The sequence below is a fragment of the Parus major genome, chromosome 17, assembly GCF_001522545.3.
Source record: "Parus major isolate Abel chromosome 17, Parus_major1.1, whole genome shotgun sequence".
NCBI classification, from domain to species: domain Eukaryota; kingdom Metazoa; phylum Chordata; class Aves; order Passeriformes; family Paridae; genus Parus; species Parus major.
The window spans coordinates 3084981-3104268 of NC_031785.1; the positions used below are offsets into that span (position 1 = coordinate 3084981).

General features: G+C 48.3%; 1 protein-coding gene across 4 annotated transcripts in view; it reads right to left on the reverse strand.

Moving 5' to 3' along the window:
- COL5A1 (collagen type V alpha 1 chain) overlaps window positions 1-19288 on the reverse strand; it is a 135856-nt gene that overhangs the window by 26559 nt on the left and 90009 nt on the right. For all 4 annotated transcript variants that reach the window (XM_015645070.1, XM_015645066.1, XM_015645065.1 and 1 more), the window contains exons 23-38: window positions 18835-18888; window positions 18256-18300; window positions 17101-17154; window positions 14719-14763; window positions 13641-13694; window positions 12234-12278; window positions 11509-11562; window positions 10913-11020; window positions 10391-10444; window positions 8754-8807; window positions 4657-4701; window positions 4327-4380; window positions 3466-3510; window positions 2877-2930; window positions 2304-2357; window positions 260-313 (exon numbers count right to left, since the gene is read on the reverse strand). In XM_015645070.1, coding sequence (XP_015500556.1) covers window positions 260-313; window positions 2304-2357; window positions 2877-2930; window positions 3466-3510; window positions 4327-4380; window positions 4657-4701; window positions 8754-8807; window positions 10391-10444; window positions 10913-11020; window positions 11509-11562; window positions 12234-12278; window positions 13641-13694; window positions 14719-14763; window positions 17101-17154; window positions 18256-18300; window positions 18835-18888 — 873 coding nt within the window. The remainder of the gene's footprint in view (window positions 1-259; window positions 314-2303; window positions 2358-2876; window positions 2931-3465; window positions 3511-4326; window positions 4381-4656; window positions 4702-8753; window positions 8808-10390; window positions 10445-10912; window positions 11021-11508; window positions 11563-12233; window positions 12279-13640; window positions 13695-14718; window positions 14764-17100; window positions 17155-18255; window positions 18301-18834; window positions 18889-19288) is intronic.

Here is a 19288-nt window from a genome sequence, read left to right on the forward strand (position 1 = left end):
GTGTTTTTGAGCTGGGTTCCCTACACCAGTTTTACAGCAGGGTGGTTGTGCTGATTCACAGGAACCACCTCATTCACCGATGTCTAAACCCCATCCCAGCCCCTGAGCAAGGTGAGCTGTGCCTGGGGGGATTTCACACCTGCCTCAGGAATTCCAAATCCACCTGACAAGGCTTTGCCTTCCCTGGAAAAGGAGTCCCTGCTGCACAAGCAGTTGAACCAGTGAAGACCAGTTGCAGGGATGAGCATTTGCTTCTTACCTGAGGTCCTACAACACCAGGGGGGCCTGGAGGGCCAGTCTTGCCTTGGAAACCCTGTTGGAGAAAGGGAAAAGACAAAGAGGTGACACTTCTGCCAAGGACTCCTCCTGTGAGGGTCACACTGCCACCAGCTGTTCCTCCCCCAGAGAAACCCCTGACCAGGGTTGGCACCCAAAGGAAAAAGAAATAAGAAATCAAAGAGAAAGTGGGAAAAATGTCTTTGTACATTTATAAAGGGTGAAGCAGAGGAAGAAGAAGGGATTCTCAAAGCTCAGCTCTGCTGTTTGGATGGAGCTGTTGTGGTTTGGCCATATATATTTTATATATATATAAAAATCTGTTATGCTTGTAAAACTATAGAGGAAATGGCAATTAAAAATGCCATTAATGACTATTAAATGGCTCTTAAAAATCAGCGTGAATTTCTTCATGCTGAGCAATTCTTTAAAGCTATTTCCCTTATCCTGCTCCCCATTCTGGTGCTGATTCAGGCTCGGTTCTGTCTCAGCTCAGCTCCCAGAAGCTCGGGGGCAGCACCACAACCCCTGGGGGCTGAGTGAAGCTTTATCTCCTCCATCAACATTTGCTGAAAGGAACCACAGCTGTGTTTGTCTCCAAAGGCTGATGAGCAGGGAAGCCTCCATGACAGCTCCTTCCAATGGCATTTTGAAGAGTGACAACGAGGAACTCTCACCACTGCAACTCTTTGGCTCTCCCAGGCTACTCCTTAAAAAGTACATTAATTATGGTTGTTACTCCAGCCTGCTGACAAGCTTGAGGAATGGCATTTAGGGCACAAGGGCTATTTTCTCATTGCCACAAAAGAGGATCAGATAAATCCCATGCCAACACTAGCCTGTCATGCTTAAATAACTCCTCCATTCTATTCTGGCTGCCTGCAGATCAGAAAATATCCTGTCACTGATGGGGAAACGGCAAAATATCCTTGGGAAATGAAAGTGCAATTTAAACTCTTATCACAGACAAGTATTTAGAGCATTTCTGTGCAGGACTTTCCTTATTAACCTGAAGAAAGGGGTTTCCTTTTGTACTCTTTGAGCCTTGGGCACAGAGGTTTTAGAATCTGTCACGATTTTTTAAGAGCCAATCTTTGCAAATCTAATATGGCCAAATATCTCAGCGTGCCTGTTTGCTGCTGAGTGGGAACTTAAACAAGGGAAGTGTTTGACACAGAGATTTCAATCTTGCACGAAGGTACACTGCACTCATCAGGCTATGGACGTAGAAAGAGCATTTCATTCATTTTTATGTTTCTTTCCTTGCTTTATTTGCACTGTGGGGGGAAAAGGGGACAAAAAAAGGGACTTTTGCTGCCTGGGTCTGCAGGGGAAAGTGATCTCTGCAAGGCTGATGGCACAGGTTAACAGAGATCCTGTTTCCTGGGAGAGGCAAATTGAGGAAAGCTATTAGGGAGAACTTTCAGACCCATAATAATTAAAAGACCATTCTTCCTGCAGACTTGGAGGTTGATGCTTTGATTCCAGTCTCAGAAGCTGATGACAGCAGATGCTGTCAAACTTCTCATTTCAAAATTTCACCTTGGCTGGAGGTGTCCTTGGATGTCATGGAAAACTCAGGGAAGACTCAATGTCAGTCAGGCTCTGGCAGGTGAAAACTCTTCACCTTTAAGTTAATCCTGGCCTGAAGACTTGGCTCAAAAATACCTCAAACCCCCTGTTTTAAAATCAGTCATACAGCGTGTAAATAAATATCTGCTGCTGGGTTGAGCAGTGTTTGCACTGCATTGCTTAGCAAATGCCAGGCAAGTTAATTAAATTGTGTGATAAGTTGAGGGGGAAAAATGCATAATGTGCAAAACCTTTTTAATGCTCATTTGCTGGGAAGTGAGGAGAAGTGGGCTGCTTCCCACAGCCCACCCTGAGCAGCTGGAGAGACACAGACCCTCAGGGAATGCAAACAGTCCAAACGTGGGGCTGCATCTCCCCAGCAGCACAGGAGGGTTTACAGGAACCAAAAGGAGGCTCTGAAGTAATGTCCAGTCCAAGATTATTTGGCTACTTACAGTTTCTCCTCTCTGTCCAGGGTGCCCAGGCAATCCATCCTTCCCAGGAGGACCCTGTGGGAGAAGCAGCATCACCAAGTGCTCGGTAACAAAACTGTGACAAACATTGAATCAGCCCTGCTCACCTCAGTTCCCAGCTTTTCACAGGGAACTGGAGGTGCAGAACCCTAAAAGCTGCACCCTTTTCCTTCCCACACATCTCCCAAAGGATTTATCTTACAGGAGCTGCTCACCACACTCAGGAAATCACTCCCAAACCATTTCTGAGGTCCCCACTCTGTGTACAACAACTGCAGAGACAGCAGTGCTGTGCTGTCCTCCATGTCCACAGAGGGAAAATAAAGCACAGAACAACCATGAAAGATCCCAGAGATCCCGAGTCAGAAGGAAATGAACATTTATAATCAGCAGCAATTTACTTGGCTATTTAAAATTTGAAGCCATCAGGTTGTTATAAGCGTGCCTCAGAAATGCCTTTCATTGGGAATGTCATCACTTGTCAGGAAATCAGCTCAGGCTGGGTGGGAAAGACTGGATTATTCCTTAGGATGTCCCAGGAATTGAGTTACTTACAGGGGGGCCTTTTGGTCCAGGAAATCCAGTTGGTCCCTGAGGCCCTGGTGGTCCCTGGGATAAAAGACAAGCCAGAGAACTTGGTTAAGGAACCTGGAACACTTGATGTGAAATATTACCTCTGTGTGAGCAGCAGGTAAGCACAAAGGTCTGGAAAGCCAAATGCTGGGTGATTGTGTAGAAAAAATTACAAAGAGAACAAAACCCAGTGGGAGAAAAAAAAAAAAAAAAGCAGAAATTGAGGCTAAAATCCTGAAAGTCCCATTGTTTCAGGATTTCCCACCTGACTGTGATCTGGGGAAAGCAGCAGGAGGTCCTGGAGAACCACATCCTCCAGAAAGTGCCTGAGATTCTGACTGCCTGCAGTCACCCAGGGGTGACTTCTCCCTTCTCCCACGAGTGATGCTTCCACCAAACACCCACCTGAGCCTTCCCTGGAGAGCTCAGACAGGACCTAAGGGCTGTGGGTGGCTTGGGGACCCTCTCTCCACACCAGCACCTTTCACCTTGGAAACCCCTCAGCCCTGCAACCCCACCTGCTCTGCCACAGCACGGGACTGAGTCCTGCTTAACCCTCAGCTCATCTTACCCTTTCTCCAGGAGGACCAGGGGGGCCATCACCACCAGAGTTGCCCTTTTAGGAAGAAATAAAACAAGAGAACATTTCAAAAATACCCAAATCAGCAGCACAGCTTCTGTGTGCAAAGGCTTCAGATGGCACCAAGCTCACAGTGACACCCAGCCCAGCAACTCCCCCAGCCCTCTCTAATAATAATTCTGTGTCAGGAGCAGCAGCCAGTGACAAATGAGCAGCTGCTTGTTCCCCCCACATCCCTTCATAAAAATCCTGGGGAGATTGGGATATTTCCAGCACACAGTGACCTCCCTTGGAGAGATGAATGCCACCCCAAAGAGGAGGGATTTAACAAAAATTGATGCCAACACAAACAGACGTTTGTTTTTAGTTCTGGCAGCACGGTGGTGACAATGTCTCACAACAAAAGCTTTGCTTCCACCAGGCCTGGTGATCAATGCTCAGGTAATCTGTCAGTGCCTCTGGGCTGGCTGGGAGAAAAATCCCAAATTTTGCCTGGCTCAGCAGTGGGCTCGCTCTGGAGACCAACAGCACCTCATCCCCTCACCCACAACACAGCCTAAGGGCTCTGAGGGGGTTTAAACTGTTTAAATCCCAAAAATGAGGGGTTGGGGGAGGTTTAGGGGCTGTATGGTTCTGCTGATGTCGGGGTTGTGATGGTCTGGGCATGCACTCAATGTCCTGTTGGCTCCTGGGCCATCTCCAGAACCTGGGCACGTGTTTTGCCTTTGGGAATGAACCTCAGGAGGGCTCAGCTTTCCAAATCCAATGGAAAAGGAAAGGAGGGCGATGAACAGATGCTCTCTACACCAACACTGGCTGGGACACGACCCCAAAGGCTGCCCCAAGCCTTACCTTTGGGCCAGGTTTTCCAGTGCTTCCCCTGGGGCCTCTTTCCCCACGTGGACCCTTGAAAAGACACAAAAGGTGACATTTGAGGCCGTTCTGCTGCCCCAAGCACCTGGGGTCAACAGATCATCCCAGCAGCAGCAAGGGGTGACAGGAAAGCCTTCAGAAAGATTTAAACCCCATTCACTGGTGAGACCCAGCCCCAAATCTGTGTTCCCATGGCTGCAGGTGCTGAAGGTCAGATCCTCCCCAGTGAGGACAACAAAGCACATCCCAGTTTCCCTTTGGCCAGGACAAGGTTTGGAAAGGCACAGAGATGAAGGACTGGCTCGTTACCGTGGGACCACGCTGCCCCCTCGGACCTGGTTTGCCAGGAGTGCCCTGGAATGGAAAAGGAGAAGGGATTAGGAAGCAGCACCACAAGAGGAACCCACGGCAGGGGAACCCATGGCAGAGCCTGCCACACACAAACTGCCTCAGAACCTCTCTGCTTCTCATCTGCCATGAACAAGTCAGCAGCAGGTTCACTGCCATCTCCTGATTCTTGTACTTATTTGAATTTGTGGCACTTGGGCAGGTCTGGACAGTGATCCCAATGCCCAGACAACATCTGCTCTCTGAGAGAATGAATCTCTTCAGGAGAAACATCCAAAGTCCTTTAAAAGCCCAAAATGTTTTCAGAGATGAGGCCACCCCCTCAGACCATGCAGTATCCCAAAAACCCAGCCAAAAACACTTCAGCTCCACCACCCCAACACCTGTAATCCTTTTATCCCCACTGCTCCCTGCTCCTGAGGCGGGGCAGGGTCCTCACCCCGCTGCTCCCACGTCTTGCTGTGGGATTGGGAAGGTGTGCCAGCAGATTCCTGCTCAGAGCAGGCACACAGGCCAGTCCAGCTGCCCACACATTTCCACATCCTCCCTAACTCTGAGCTAAACAAGGAATTCCAGGAGTCATTTCTCAGTGGGATCTGACAGCTGCACTCAGCTCCCTGGGACTAGGACTGGGATTAATCCTGCCATGGAAAAAGCACAGGCTGCTCCACTGAAATCTGGCAGCAGATTAAGCTGTGCCTAAAAGCAAAGGGACAGCCTAAAAGCCCAGCCTTGTGTCCAGTGGCCAAAAACCCCCAGAGAAGTTTGACTCTGCCCGTGTGGCCCTGCAGCCCGTTCATGGCACCAATCACCTGTGAAACGGAAGGAGAGGAAGCCTCGATTCCCATGGGAGAAACACTGGGTGCTTAAAATATCCCTTTTCCTTTTTCTGCCCCAAATCCATCACCTCGCTGTGCTGCCTGCTCGGCTCTGACACTCATTAACCAGCAGAACATAAAACAGGAGCTGCAAAACTTTACCATCAACTTTCTTCCAGCTGCTAAAATTAGTCCTGCTGAATCTTCCTTGTTCTGCAGCTCCATTTATTAAAGCCTGCTGGCATTTTTTTTTTGTTGTTGTTAATTAATTACAAAATTCACTTTAAAGTAGTCCAGCTGGTTTTCTTGGAGCTCTGGGAAGTTAAATTGGGAGCAGGTGGGGAGGAGGGGGTGCTGTGTCCCCTCAGGTAGCCCCACACTCTTCTTCTTCTCCCACAATTCTATTTTTAAGCTAAATTTCCCCCTGCTTATTGCTGTCATTAATCATGCATTCAGCCCCATGTACAGTTGCAAAGAATTTATATCCCCTGCAAATGTACACAGACCTATATTTTTCAAACAAGGATTTTGATGTGAAGGCAGCTAAATTCAGATTATTTTTGAGGCACACCAAGAAATAGTTGGATTTAGGGACCTCCATGCTATTTCCCCCTGCAAATGGCAGAAAATAGCTCTTAAAACAAGATTTATTATTCATGTTAACTATTGATTTCATGAGCAAGTCTTGAAATGATCCTGAGCCCACCTGGAGCTGAGGTGATGGGCAGCTCTTAGGGGATTTAACAGGTCAGAATTCTCCAAAAGCACCAAACAGAGAATCAAAGGCTGCTCTGGGTTGGAAGGGACCCTAAAGCTCATTCTAAACGTTCCCATGGGCAGAGACACCTTCCATGATCCCAGGTTGCTCCAAGACCCATCCAAAATCACTCCAAGCTCATTTAAATAGTTTTATTCCATCTTTCCTGCAGGTTCTCTTCAGGTTCTGGAAGGTCACAGTCATCTCACCCCAAAGTTTCTCTTCTCCACCAATCCCAATTCTCCCAGTCTTTTCCCAGACTCATCCTTTAATCATCTTCATCCCTTTTTTCCTTCCCTATTTTTACCTTTCCAGCCCTTTTTTGTACACCTGAGCAGCCACGAGCTGAACTTTTGTGTTTGGGGATGTTCAGCACATCAGCACTAAAATTCAGCTGCCTGTGCAGGTCCTGCCCTTCCACCTTTGAATTTCACCTTTTGTTTTTTAATTATTTAAGACCTTGTGAAGACTCTTGGTGCTGCTGAAACAAGCTGGAAAGCTGAGTTCCATTTTGGGAGAGAAATGTGGAATTTGCACGATTTTGGCCACATAAACCAGGGAATTGAAGAGCAAAATGGGAATTTGTGATAAAGAAAAGACAAACAAATGATTTGGGGTTGTTGCAGCTGCAAATTGAGTTATTCCACAATGAACTGAAGGAGGAAATCTTGGAAATTCTCTTTCTTGACTCCATGTGAACACACTCACAAACCCAGCAAATTGAGTGGTCTTAGGAGAAGCAGAGGGGGATTTATCAAGTTGGACTCAACGAGGCTTAAATTAAGATGAGGACTGGAGCAGAGTGACCCCAGGTCAGGCTATAATCCTGTATATAATTGCTTTTCTCTTCTTTCAAATGGGATACTTGGGAGAAAATAAAAAAAAAAATAAAATAGAGATGGATCACAAAGCTGTTACTGAAAATCACTGTTGCTGCTACTCTTAAATTTCCAAGCTGAGCTCCTGTTGCTAATGGAAAGATTTGTCCATGAAAATCTCTCTCTACACTGATAAAGTGAATGCAGGTTGATGAATTGTGTATTAAATGGTAGAAATGGTCTAATCACCCATTGAAAATTTTTTAAAAAAAATAAATTAGAAATTGGAATTACCATGAAATAAATCGATGTTTGAAAGGTTAAAAAAGTGTTTTTAAATTCCTGAACTGAAGAAATGTGTGGCATGCCAGGGTGTAACTAAATATCCTCACAACCTCTGTTAAAGGCACAAAGCTCACTTGGAATAAAAGTGAGGAAAACACTGAATTTTTGTCTTCTCATGGCTTGGTTCTGAAGCTGGGTCCTTTCCCATGGGATCTGCTCCCTCCTCAGTCTCTTTCAGGCTGGATAATGCCAAAATTCAAGCCTAAACCCCCTCAGGGTTTGTTCCAGCCACAGAAATGCCCAGCTCCTGGTACCTTCTCCACTCCCTGGAAGGTTTCCCATCCCAGATGGATTTGATTCCATCCCAGAATAAAATCATTCATGGATGTTCAGGGATTCAAAGCAGCACATCCCTCCCCTGCCGTTCTACACCCCCCAAAAACCCAGCCCAGGGGTTTTATTGCTGGATATTTGAGGAGAAGAGTAATTCCAGGGAATTCCAGGCTGAATTTCCTGGCCTCCCTCCTCCTGCCCAGCCAGAGCAGAAGGAAGGATGAGGATGAGCATTTGTAGTTCCAAATGAAATGAAATAATAAAAAAGGGGGGTGGATAGAGCCCAAATTGCAGTGGCAGGATATTAATGCAGTGCAAAGTGATTTATGTTTGCTGGGCTCCTCTCAAAGCTGTCTGTTAGAAGTCATTTCTATTTAAATGAGAGTAAAAAGGAAACTAATTCCACTTGCTGTCCTCACTCCCCCTTCTTGTCAGTGTGACCGGAGCTGGTGCAGAAAATGACTTTGTTTGTACTCTGAATCCTTTAATTTGAGCATGTTCTGCAGCAGATAAAAAATAAATCAGTATATTTAGACAATTCCTATTCTGAGAGAAGGCTGTGGAGGTGGGGTGAGAGGCAGAGACAAGGCTGGGGGATGAAACCCCCTGATTTTCAGGGTGTCTCTGAATTTTGAGCAGCTTATTAAAAGCACTGAGAGTGTTCTCAGCCATGCATTTAGAATTTCAAGTTAGGTGAAAGATGGTTTTGGCTGCTTCTGAACAGACTCAGCCATCTCTAATAATTACTGTTAATTAAAGAGCTCTTTGTGCCCTGAGCAAAGTCTGACAGCACGGGGAGGATTCAGGTTCAGAGGAGCCTCTTAAAATATCCTGAGGGGAAAATTTCCAGGGTTTAATTGGGAAGCTGCTGGCTGTGCTAGCACCACCATCCTCCTGTCCTGCAGCAGGAACCTCGTCCTGGGATGAGCCTTTTTGGGCAATTCCTAAGTGGAAAAGCCTCTGGAGCAGCAGCCCAGCAATGGAATGCTCCCCACATCTCTTTGGAGAGAAACCAGTCAGTGAAGCAGCGGAAAAAGGAGCTCTTACCCGAGTGCCCTTCTCTCCGTTGGCTCCTGGAAATCCTGGGAAGCCGATGGAGCCCTTGGGAAGAGCAGACAGAGAGGGAGAGGTTCAGGACACAGCAGGGACAGCTCTGCCACCCCCAGCAGCCCCCACCGGCCTGGAGTGACCCCAGAGCTCCTGGCCCTTGTCCCTTGAACCTCCCTGGAATAACAGCAAAACCACCAGCCCTGGGGTGACCTCAGAAACTCAATTTGCTCCAAAAACACCACAAAAAAAAAAAAAATAACCATGGCTCATTAGCAGTCACTGCAAAGACCCAAGCCCAGGGTTGTGATGGGAGCCCAGGAAGGATTTGGGATTTTAGCTCCTAAGTCACTCTGGTGCACATGAAAATTTAACTCTGGTTTGTTCCTTTCTGATGTCAGTGCCTGGAGAATTGCTGCTGCTGCTTTTAAAATATGGATTAGTCCAAGAAAATGCAAAAAGACACCCCCCCAACCCTACTCCAGATATAAAATGCAAATGAAAAAATAAACCAGCCCCACCACGAGCAGGAAACAATCTCTTGCAGATAATTATGTCTCCAGAATTAAACAAGCCTGGGTTGGTTGTTTTTGGTTTTTTTTAAGCAGTGAACATGAATAATAAAATACGATTCTTACAAAAAAGTTAACGAAGACAGAAGTTCCCAAAGCCTCCAGGGCATGCAAAAACTGGGCTGGAGCCTAAGTCTATGGAGCGGAATTCACAGTTTTAATTTAAAAAAATGCCTTGAAAACGGCCCAAACAGAGGTGGGCGTGGAGAGAAGCTACAAAGGATGTTTGCAAATATGCAAATGGAGCTTATTTTCATTTCAGGGAGACCCTGAGTCATTAGCTATTCTCCTTAATTAATTAGATAGCACTATCTTGGAGGATAAAAACCCTAATCCAAGGAGAAGGACTGTAATGCCTTTTAGCAGCAGGAAAGCTCCCAGGGAGCCTGCTTGGATCCATCCCTGCACGTCCCAGCCCTTCTCCAGCTCTTCCCACCACTTTGGGACTGAAGCCATGAACAGCCAGCCCCTGAATTCCACCAGCTCAAACCCTATTTTTGTCCATCCCTATTTTTGTCCTGCACGAGTGGGAAGGAAGGAGCTCATCCCACAAGTGGGGGCTGAGCTGGGCTGTGTCCCTGGGCTTCCCAACCCATCCCAAATCCCATCCCAAATCCCAAATCCCATCCCAAATCCCATCCCATCCCAAATTCCATCCCATCCTAAATCCCATCCCATCCCAAATCCCATCCCATCCCAAATCCCATCCCATCCCAAATCCCATCCCATCCCAAATCCCATCCCAAATCCCATCCCAAATCCCATCCCAAATCCCATTCCAAATCCCATTCCAAATCCCAAATCCCATCCCATCCCAAATCTCATCCCAAATCCCAAATCCCAAATCCCATCCCACCCCAAATCCCATCCCAAATCCCAAATCCCATCCCAAATCCCATCCCAAATCCCAAATCCCATCCCAAATCCCATCCCATCCCAAATCCCATCCCAAATCCCATCTCATCCCAAATCCCCTCCCAAATCCCATCTCATCCCAAATCCCATCCCAAATCTCATCCCAAATCCCAAATCCCAAATCCCAAATCCCAAATCCCATCCCGTTACCTTCGGGCCCTGCCTGCCCGGGTACCCAGGCAGTCCTGGCACGCCGAGTTTTCCCTGGAACACAAGGAACAGTGTGTCAGACCTTTGGAGCCTGCAGGAAGGGGGATGCCAAGCACAGGGAGGAGCAGATGGGACTGGGATTAACCTTTGGGGCACAGAGGGAATCCCAGTGGGGAGATGCAGAGTGAGGGCTGTAACTGTGCTGGGAACCAGCTGGGAATGGTTGGGGTTTTATTTAAATTAGACTGGGGTTTTATTTCAATTCATTTAAATTAAACTTTTCAATTTCTCCATTTATTCCCCTCTGATCTTTTTATCTGATCTTTTTATCTGATCTTTTTTAGCTGTACCCAAACAAACCCCAAAAATACCAAAACCTCGACATGGCTGCCCTAAACTCACCTCTCTCAGGCCTCCCTTCACACAAATCTCCCACAGCTCCTCTTCAGCCCAAAACACCCCTGAGACAGCCAAAAATGGTGGGCTTTAGTGTAAAACATGGAATTCCCATCCTGGGCTCACCTTCTCTCCAGCAGGCCCAAGAGGACCTGGATCTCCATTGGGCCCAGAGCGACCTTTGGGACCTTCGGGCCCATCCTCACCCCGAGGGCCGGGGGGGCCAATTTCCCCCTGTTAATTACAAGAGAAACGTTAATTAGACAGGCAGGTCCCAGATCCTGTGTTTGCTGCCAGAGAGATTCCGTGGAGCTGCTCTGGGAGAAAGCTGGCTTTCAGCAGGGGCTCAGGGGAGATCAAACTGTGCAGCATGACCAAAGCACCGGGGTTTCATTCCCACAAAATCCAGGTGTTATCCCATCCACACCCGGAATATCTCCACAAAACCAGGCTTCATTAGCTGGGACTGCAGCCCTTTTGCTCCCTCCCACTTCCCAAACTGCAGAGCAAGCCCTGGGAAGTGTTTGATTGAGGGCTGAGCTGGCAGCTGAGGGATAATAATGGGAATTACTGGGAAATCCGAGCTGCTGACATGGGCTGTGGCACTGCCAGCTCCAGCACAGGGGACAGCAGTGTCACTGTCACACAGGGGAGCAGGAGATGGTGCTGGGAACAGCCTTCTCCGAGCTGCTGGATTGATCCCAAGGGTCCCAGACTCTCACCCGATCTCCTTTGATGCCCATGTCACCTTTGAAGCCAGGGAAACCATCTTCACCCTGAAAATGGAGAGGGGAAAAATCACCCAAGGTGTAGAGATGGGGGGAAATGGGAAATTAAAGTTTCTCAAGCCTCATTTGTCCAAGGAGGACAAGCTGAGGTCCACACATTGCCTTCTCCAGGTCCTTGGGGTGCACAAACAGGAATGGAAACCCACCCAAAACCCCAAAGAACCCCCACAGTGTCCCCAAATGTGCCCTGCACCCCATCCTGGCTGCCAGCCTGCATCACAAACGGGCCCAACGTGAACAACAAGACCTTGGCAGCACTGGGAACCAATTATTTCTGAAGTAGAACTGGTTTTATTTTCACAGAGGAGGTTTTACACCCGGCTCCCAGGCAGCCTCCAGGACACTGCAATCTTTCCTTCAGCCAAGAAGGTTTAATTGCAGATTAATCAATAATGCATCTCATCCTCCAGCCAATCCCTGACAGGCAGTGAAAACACTTGCCAGAAAGTTTTAAAGTTTGGGAGATCCCAAGCTAAAACTGCTGCATTTGCTGCTGAATTGCTGGGAAGAGGCAGGAATGAAGGAAAAGTGCTCAATCCCAGTTTTTTCCCCCCAAGAAAAACCCTTTGCACAGGAGAAAACTTCCCAGGGAAGATCCTGTGGGATCCACCTGCAAAAATGCTCAGAAACTGCAGAAACACAACCCAAAGTGAACTCACCTTTTCCCCCTTGGTGCCTTTCAACCCACGAACTCCATCTGCTCCCTTGAGAGAGAAACCAGGATGTTACCAGGGTATGGGTAAAGTTTGGAGTGAATTGTGGTGATTTCTGCTTTCTTTGATGTTTAATTGTGTCTCTGCAAACTGTGATGCTCCTAAACATGTTTTAATTAAATATCAGCTGCTGCCCTCTGGCTTTTGGCTCATCAGAGAGCATCTTATGGTCCCAAATCTCTGCTCTCTTGATTTGGTAGGTGGGGTTGGTGGTTTCTATCCAAAAGCTCTGTTTTCAGGGATAAAATTCACTATGAAATTATTTTTCTGTATGTATTTTCCATAAGAACTGGGGAAAAAAATCAGATATCCACACCAGCACAATAAAAACCACCACTTATTTTTTTTTTTTTAAAAACTTTGCATGGGTATTTTAATTCTTTCTTCCTTTCAGCATGTCAAGGAAAAGTATAATTAAAAATCCATCAAGGTTTGTGCAGCAGAACAGGGCTCTGGTAAGGGAGGAAACATCTAAAAGTTATTTATGGCTACAAACCCAACCAGACACTTTTTTTCCAAGCTGGGGCTCATGCAGTTCAAGTTAATTTGCCTGTGGGAAGCAAAACCTTGACTGGGGAGTTTGGTGCAAGACACAATTTCTTTAACTCCCTCTAATGTGGAGCAGTTCCACTTTAATGGGAAATCCAACATTCCCTAATGGATCTCTCTGTCCTCTTCTGCAGCCTTGCAGGAAACGAGCTGGGATTTTGCTCTGCTGAAACACATCCCATGTCAAAGTTTGAAGGTGGAACAGAAAATGGGTTTGAGAGGGTTTAACCTCACCTGTCGCCCTCCCCAAGCTGTGTTTGTATTTGCCAGTGCAGATCCCTGTGGATTCATGGGATTTTTGGGATGCAGGATGCATCTGCAGCTGAATGAATACATCCTGATGGGTGTAAAACCAGAGGAAAATGGGGAAAAAATCCCCCACTGCTTCATCAATCAGCAGCTGGAATGAGGCAGGAGCTGGAATTGAATGCATGGAAAAGAACAGGGCTGAGACAGGCTCAGCCTGGCAAGGTTTGGGATCAGGAGTGTGGAAAGCCAGCTTTGTGCTGGGAAGAGGCTGCTCTGGTTTATTAACCTTGTTAAACTGGGGCTGACATTTCCTCTGCTTGTAAACTGGGAAGGATGGGGGAATTAGGAGGGAAATCCCTGCAAAGTGCTGAGCTGGGCTTATCGAGGAGCAGGGAATTCGTGGTCCCCATGGATAAAAGCTGGAGCAAGAGTCACTGGAGCAATAAAGGCAGGTGGTCACTGAGGTGGCCCTGAGTGCACATCTGTGCCCCCAGCAGTGTCCAGCACAGGCTGGAGGATTCCAGTGATGTGGACAATCCTCCTGCATGTCCTTACCTTGACTCCACGTGGTCCTGGATAACCAATGGGGCCCTGGGGGCCTGGGGGACCCTGAGGGGACGAGATGCAAACGAGAAAAATGAGTCAAGAACCAACCCAAAGGTGCAGTGATGAGGAGAGGGGATGGGAAACAAAACTCCAGTTTCCCACATGGGAAAGGAGTAGCAGCAGCCACCTGAAAATAGCCCAAAATAGCCCCAAATAACCCAAAGTAGCCCAAACCAGCCCAGGGAGCTGCAGGAGCATCACCTCCAGCAGGTGTGGTGGGCTGAGCTGGTGGCAAAGATCCATCCAACAGGAAAGGGAGGATGAGGAGGGTCAGGATGGCAAAAACTTGTTAGAAAGGGGATTAATACACCTGCTATGATTTGTGTTTTGGGTTGAAGAAAACCATGGAGGAGGAGCATGTTCTGCTGCCTCCCTGCTTCCAAACCAGCCTGGTGATGATCACAGGGATCAGCCCCAAACCATTTTGATTTCTCCAGAGGAAAGGTCGGAATTTTCAGCCTCCTGTGACACCAGTGGGACAAATCTGCCCGTGGGTTGTGTCCAGCAGCACCCAGCACTCCTGGGTGTCCACAGAGCTGGGCTGAACTCTAAGCAGAGACTTCTGACAAGTGCAGTGTTTTCTGAGAGCCTGGGCTGCAGCAGGAATGCAGCTGGCAAATCTCCTGGACAGACAGACCGGTGCATAATTCAAGGGTTCTGGCCTCTGGCAATAATCTCAAATATATCGTTAAAGAGGGACTTGGAGGGGGAAGGGGGAAAAAAAAATCTATTTTCTACGTTCCCTGTGCCACAAAGGATATTTATTTGTGTCTGTCATGAGCAAGCTTCCCTTCCCGGGTTCAGTCTTGGCGTGGTCTGTGGAGCACTAGTGGCCAGAAGAGCTGGGACGAGCTCAGAAGAGACACCCAGAGATCAAATCTGGGCTCAGCTTCCAAATTTCTGCTGGGTTTGATTCTCAGCACCTGCCCTGCCCCACATCCCTGACCCCCTGGCCATCCCTCTGGAGATCCATCCCCGCTGCCCTGGTGCTCCTCTTGGCAGAGCTGAGGGTTTTGTGGGCACCTACCTGACTCCCTTTCTCCCCAGGAGGACCCTCCTTGCCAGGATGACCCTGTGGATAAAAGAGACAAAGAAAAGAGCATTTTGGAGTTTAGGGTGCATTTAATGCTTTGGTAGCTGGGATTTATTTGTCAGAGGGAGCTGCTCCCCAGGAAGCTCCTACTGACACAAGAGGCCCCCCTGAAGCCACCTTGCTTTTCCCAAAGGGAAGAGAGCAGCATTTGGATCCTCGGTGCTTTTCTACCTTGTTATTTCTGATTTTCCCCTTCAGCACCTCCCAGCAGAGCAGCAGGAAGCATTCTGGAATATTCTCTGCCCTGCAGAGCACCTGGATGAGTTCAGCAGGAAAGCAGCACAGGGATTTTGCAGGTAGGAGAACAGATAAAACCCTGGTGGCAGGAACCTTGTGAAGGTCACAAGATTCCCAGCCTGGTCAGAGCTCCTCATTAAGATCCTAATTCCTGGAGTCCAGCACCAGATCCCATGACAAGTGCTCAGCTCCCCAGCATCCCTGCTAGACAGAGGCTGGCTGGAGGCTGGCCAGCATTCCTCTTGGGATTTGATGCTGAATAATTCAACATCCCAGAGTTTCCAACGTGTTCTCATCACCAGCCTTTAGAGCCTTTTGCTGGGGGAAAAAATCAAAGTGTGATTTGCCTCAGGAAGAGTTGGGAGGGTCAGTGAAAAATCCAGGAAAGTGGTTTTGAGTGGTTTCTCTACAGCTGGAGCCAAAATGGAGCTGGGATGGAAAATAAGTTTTAGTTTGGCAATATCTACAATGTCAATGACCCCTAAAGGGCACTCACTGCACATCCAGGCACCTGCGGCTTTTAGGGATGATGGAAGCACATCCAGCTGCTCTAAAGCCATTCTGACCTCACTGGTGTCTTCACTGAACTCTGTCCTTTAAATACACAAATTTCTACTAATAAAGTAAAGGAAATTATCTTCTACATCATCAGTTTCAGAAGGGAACATCAGACAAACTGGGCTCCCTAAACCAGGATGGTTTAATAAAGGAACAAAATGACAGCTGCCATTCCTCCATCAGCAAATCAGGGCAGAAAGCTCCAATCTCAGCTTGTCCTGTGATTTTAATGGCACAAAGGATCCATAAAACCACTCCTGCCTTCAGCTCCAGGATGAACCTGCAGCAGGATTTCAAAAGCTTTGGTCCATTTTGCACTAAATCATCCCCATTTTCACTGTGCCCATCTCCCTGGCTGCTCCCGAGATCACAAATTGATGAGCAGCTCTCAGGGAGGCCCTCAGGGATTTTCAGGGATTTTCCAAGACAGATTTCTATAAATAGAACACTTTTTGTCCTTAGAAAGAGCAACCCAAACCCTCAAACTCTGCCCACCTGTGGGGAAGGTCCCTGTGCATGCACAGACACACGTCCTGTCCTCTGCAGCTCCTCCACAGCCTCCAGGCTGCTCAAAAATAAGAGTTTCTGCAGCAGAACCTCCCAGGAGGCTGCTGCAGGAATTTCACATCAAAACCTACAGATTTAGAGATGTCCTGGGCTTTGCTGGAGCTGCTCTGTTGACTCAGCTAACAATTGTACGGATGTTCCAAGTGCCCTCTGTAGGAATGGTGATCCCAGGCTGGGAAATGTCATTTTGATTTTTTTCTTTCTTTCTTTCTCTTTTTTTTTTTTCTCTCGGGCCATGCTCTGCATTTGCAGAATGAAACAATTTTGCTGGGTTTTTATTTCATTCTTAAATGAATGTCTCTCTGAGATGGGTAACAATGAGATGGGGTTGAAAGGCCGGGGATTTTTCTGAGGCTGATTTCTGCAGTGAGGAGTAAATGATGTTTAAAGTGGGATTAGAGAGGGGGAAGGTTCTGGAATGGAACACTGACAGGTAACCTCCACCTGCTCCTATCACCTGTGTGCAGGGGTAGAGACAGGAGTGCCCCAGGCAGTGCTGGGATGGGAATAAACACTCCCAGGATCCAGCCCTGCCTCGGGAGCTGCCGGCATCCAGAGCGCAGAGGAGGAGGAAGAGGAGGGGAGAGAGAGCCTGAAGAGATGCTGAGAAGCAGCCAGGGTGAGCAAAGCTGTGATGGGGCTCCCCAAACCAATCCCAGCCTCCAAGGAGGCTGAGCTGACCTTGCAGCACGTTGGTTTTTTCCATATTCAACTTTTTTTTTCCCCCATGTTAAACTGTCTTTTCTTCCATATTAAACTCTCTTTATTTCCATTCTAAACTCTCTTTATTTCCATATTAAACCACCTTTATCCCAACCCGTGGCTTTTCTTGCTTTTACCCTTCCCATTCCCTCCTTTTGAGCTGTGAGGGGCTCAGCTCACAAGCTGGGCTCCCATTCCAGGGTGGGAGGATGCAGGAGAAGCCCCCCAGGGAACCAGGAGAGGAGCACTTACCGGAGGCCCATCAGCACCAGGCATGCCAGGGAGACCAGGTTTGCCCAGAGGACCCTAAAACCAAACAGAAAATCAATCAGAGCATCCAGAGCACGGGGATTCCTGCTTTTCCCAGCTGTGAGAGGCTGCAGAGATGGAAAAGCTGGCACAGCTTGTAGGGAATCCATTTATTTCTGTGTTCTGGGGTGCTGGGTGAGGGCAGGGGGAGGATATCAAACTGTGGGGTCACAGAGCCAAGAAATGCCTGGTTTTTGGTGAAAAACGGCAAAAGAGAGGAGCTGCCCCAGGTGAATGGGCTGGCTGCTGTAAGGCTTTTAATTGGCTTTTAATTAACTGCTGATTTCCCACACATTGGGAGGTGCCACCTGTGTGACAGAGCTGTCAGTGTGCCCCTTCCCAGGGGGATTATTGATAATCCCACTCCAAACAAGCAGGAGGGGACACACAGGGACACACCCACAGGGTCCCTGCTCTGTGGGAGCTGAGAAAACCCTGAATGACCCCTCAGAAGGGAAAAACTTCTCCTCTAAATCCTGCTGGTTCCAGAGCTCTTGGGAAAAACTTCTCCTCTTTAATTCCTGCTGGTTCCAGAGCTCTTGGGAAAAACTTCTCCTCCTTTAATTCCATGGGAGAAACTTCTCCTCTTTAATTCCTGCTGGATCCAGAGCCCTTGGGAGGAACTTCTCCTCCTTTAATTCCTGCTGGATCCAGAGCTCTTGGGAGAAACTTCTCCTCCTTTAATTCCTGCTGGTTCCAGAGCTTTTGGGGGAAGCTTTTCCCCCTTTGAATCCTGCTGGTGCAAGGCCAGCACCAACCCCACATCGACAGCCAGAAAATCAGAGGCAGAGGGAAGGAGTCCATGGGCTCTTCCCATTATCATCCCACTCAGACTCTCAAAACCCACAGAAAAAGATGATTTTCAATCCTCTCCTCATGTTTTACCATAGGCTGCCTTCAAAATGTTTCTCCTCAGAGGGGAAATGAATGCAAATATGATGAATTAGAGGTAAACCGAGCTGGCTTGATCTCTCCTCTGTCTGGAATGAGAGGCATTAGACTTTCATGGCCACGGCTGCAAACAGATGTTGCACATGGGGCAAAGGAGCAGAATGCAAATCCATGGCTGAGGGAGGCCAGAGCTGAATTTTAACTCACTTTCTCTCCTGGGGGACCGATGGCACCTTGTGGACCTGGAAGACCCTGTGAAAAGCCAAGGAAAAAATAAAAATCAAGGTTGTTAAGGAGCAGGTTATTCCTTCCAAATGTATCTTGGCTGTGCATTATTTTAGTGCCTGTGAGGGCTGGGGATTTCCCCAGCTCCATTCATTCCCAAAATGTCTTGTGAGGGACAATAAGGTGTCTGGAGAGCTGCACGGGCTGTGGGCAGCCAGGCTGAGCCCAGGAGGGGAACAGGGATGCTCTGAGGAGCAGGATTCCCTGAGAGCCATGGGAAAAGCCTGGCTAGCTCTGCTGTCCACCTGGCTCTGGAGGAACTGGACAGAGAGGTGTTAAACATCTCAAGATGGGACTTGGCCAAAGAGATTTCCTGGAGCTGTTCTGGCTGTGCCTCAGCCAGGTGAGAGCTGGGGGATCCCACACTGGGGGCATTTCTGAGATTTTGGACCAGAAATGTTTCCTGGAGCCTCAAGGCAGATCTCTCAAAATGCTGCTCCCATTTCTGGTGCTGAGTTCTGTCCTCTTTTCCCAGCTGTGGAGAAGGAGATTTGTTCTTACCTGAGCCCCTGGGTTCCCCTGCTGTCCTGGGGGCCCTGGCTCGCCCTGGGGGCCCTGTGAGGAGACAAGGGCAGGGGTGAAGGGGGGAAAGGTGAGAGGGAGCTGGAATTCCTGAGTCCCCCCAGCCATATCCCTGTACTCCCACTGCCTGGATACCCCTGAGCTGGAGCCACACCCTCCCACAGCTCCCTGAACCTGCTCCCAGGCACCAAGAGCTCCTGCAAACAGCTCTTCCCACTGGGAAAAGGAAGGGAGAAGTGACTTCAAGGCACACTGACTCCTCTCCAAGGATTTCCAGCTCAAAGGAGCTGAGCAAGGCTCTGACACCACCTGGCTCTGCATTTATTCTCCAGGGAATGCATCCCAAATCCCATCCCAAATCCCATCCCAAATCCCAAATCCCATCCCAAATCCCATCCCAAATCCCATCCCAAATCCCAAATCCCATCCCAAA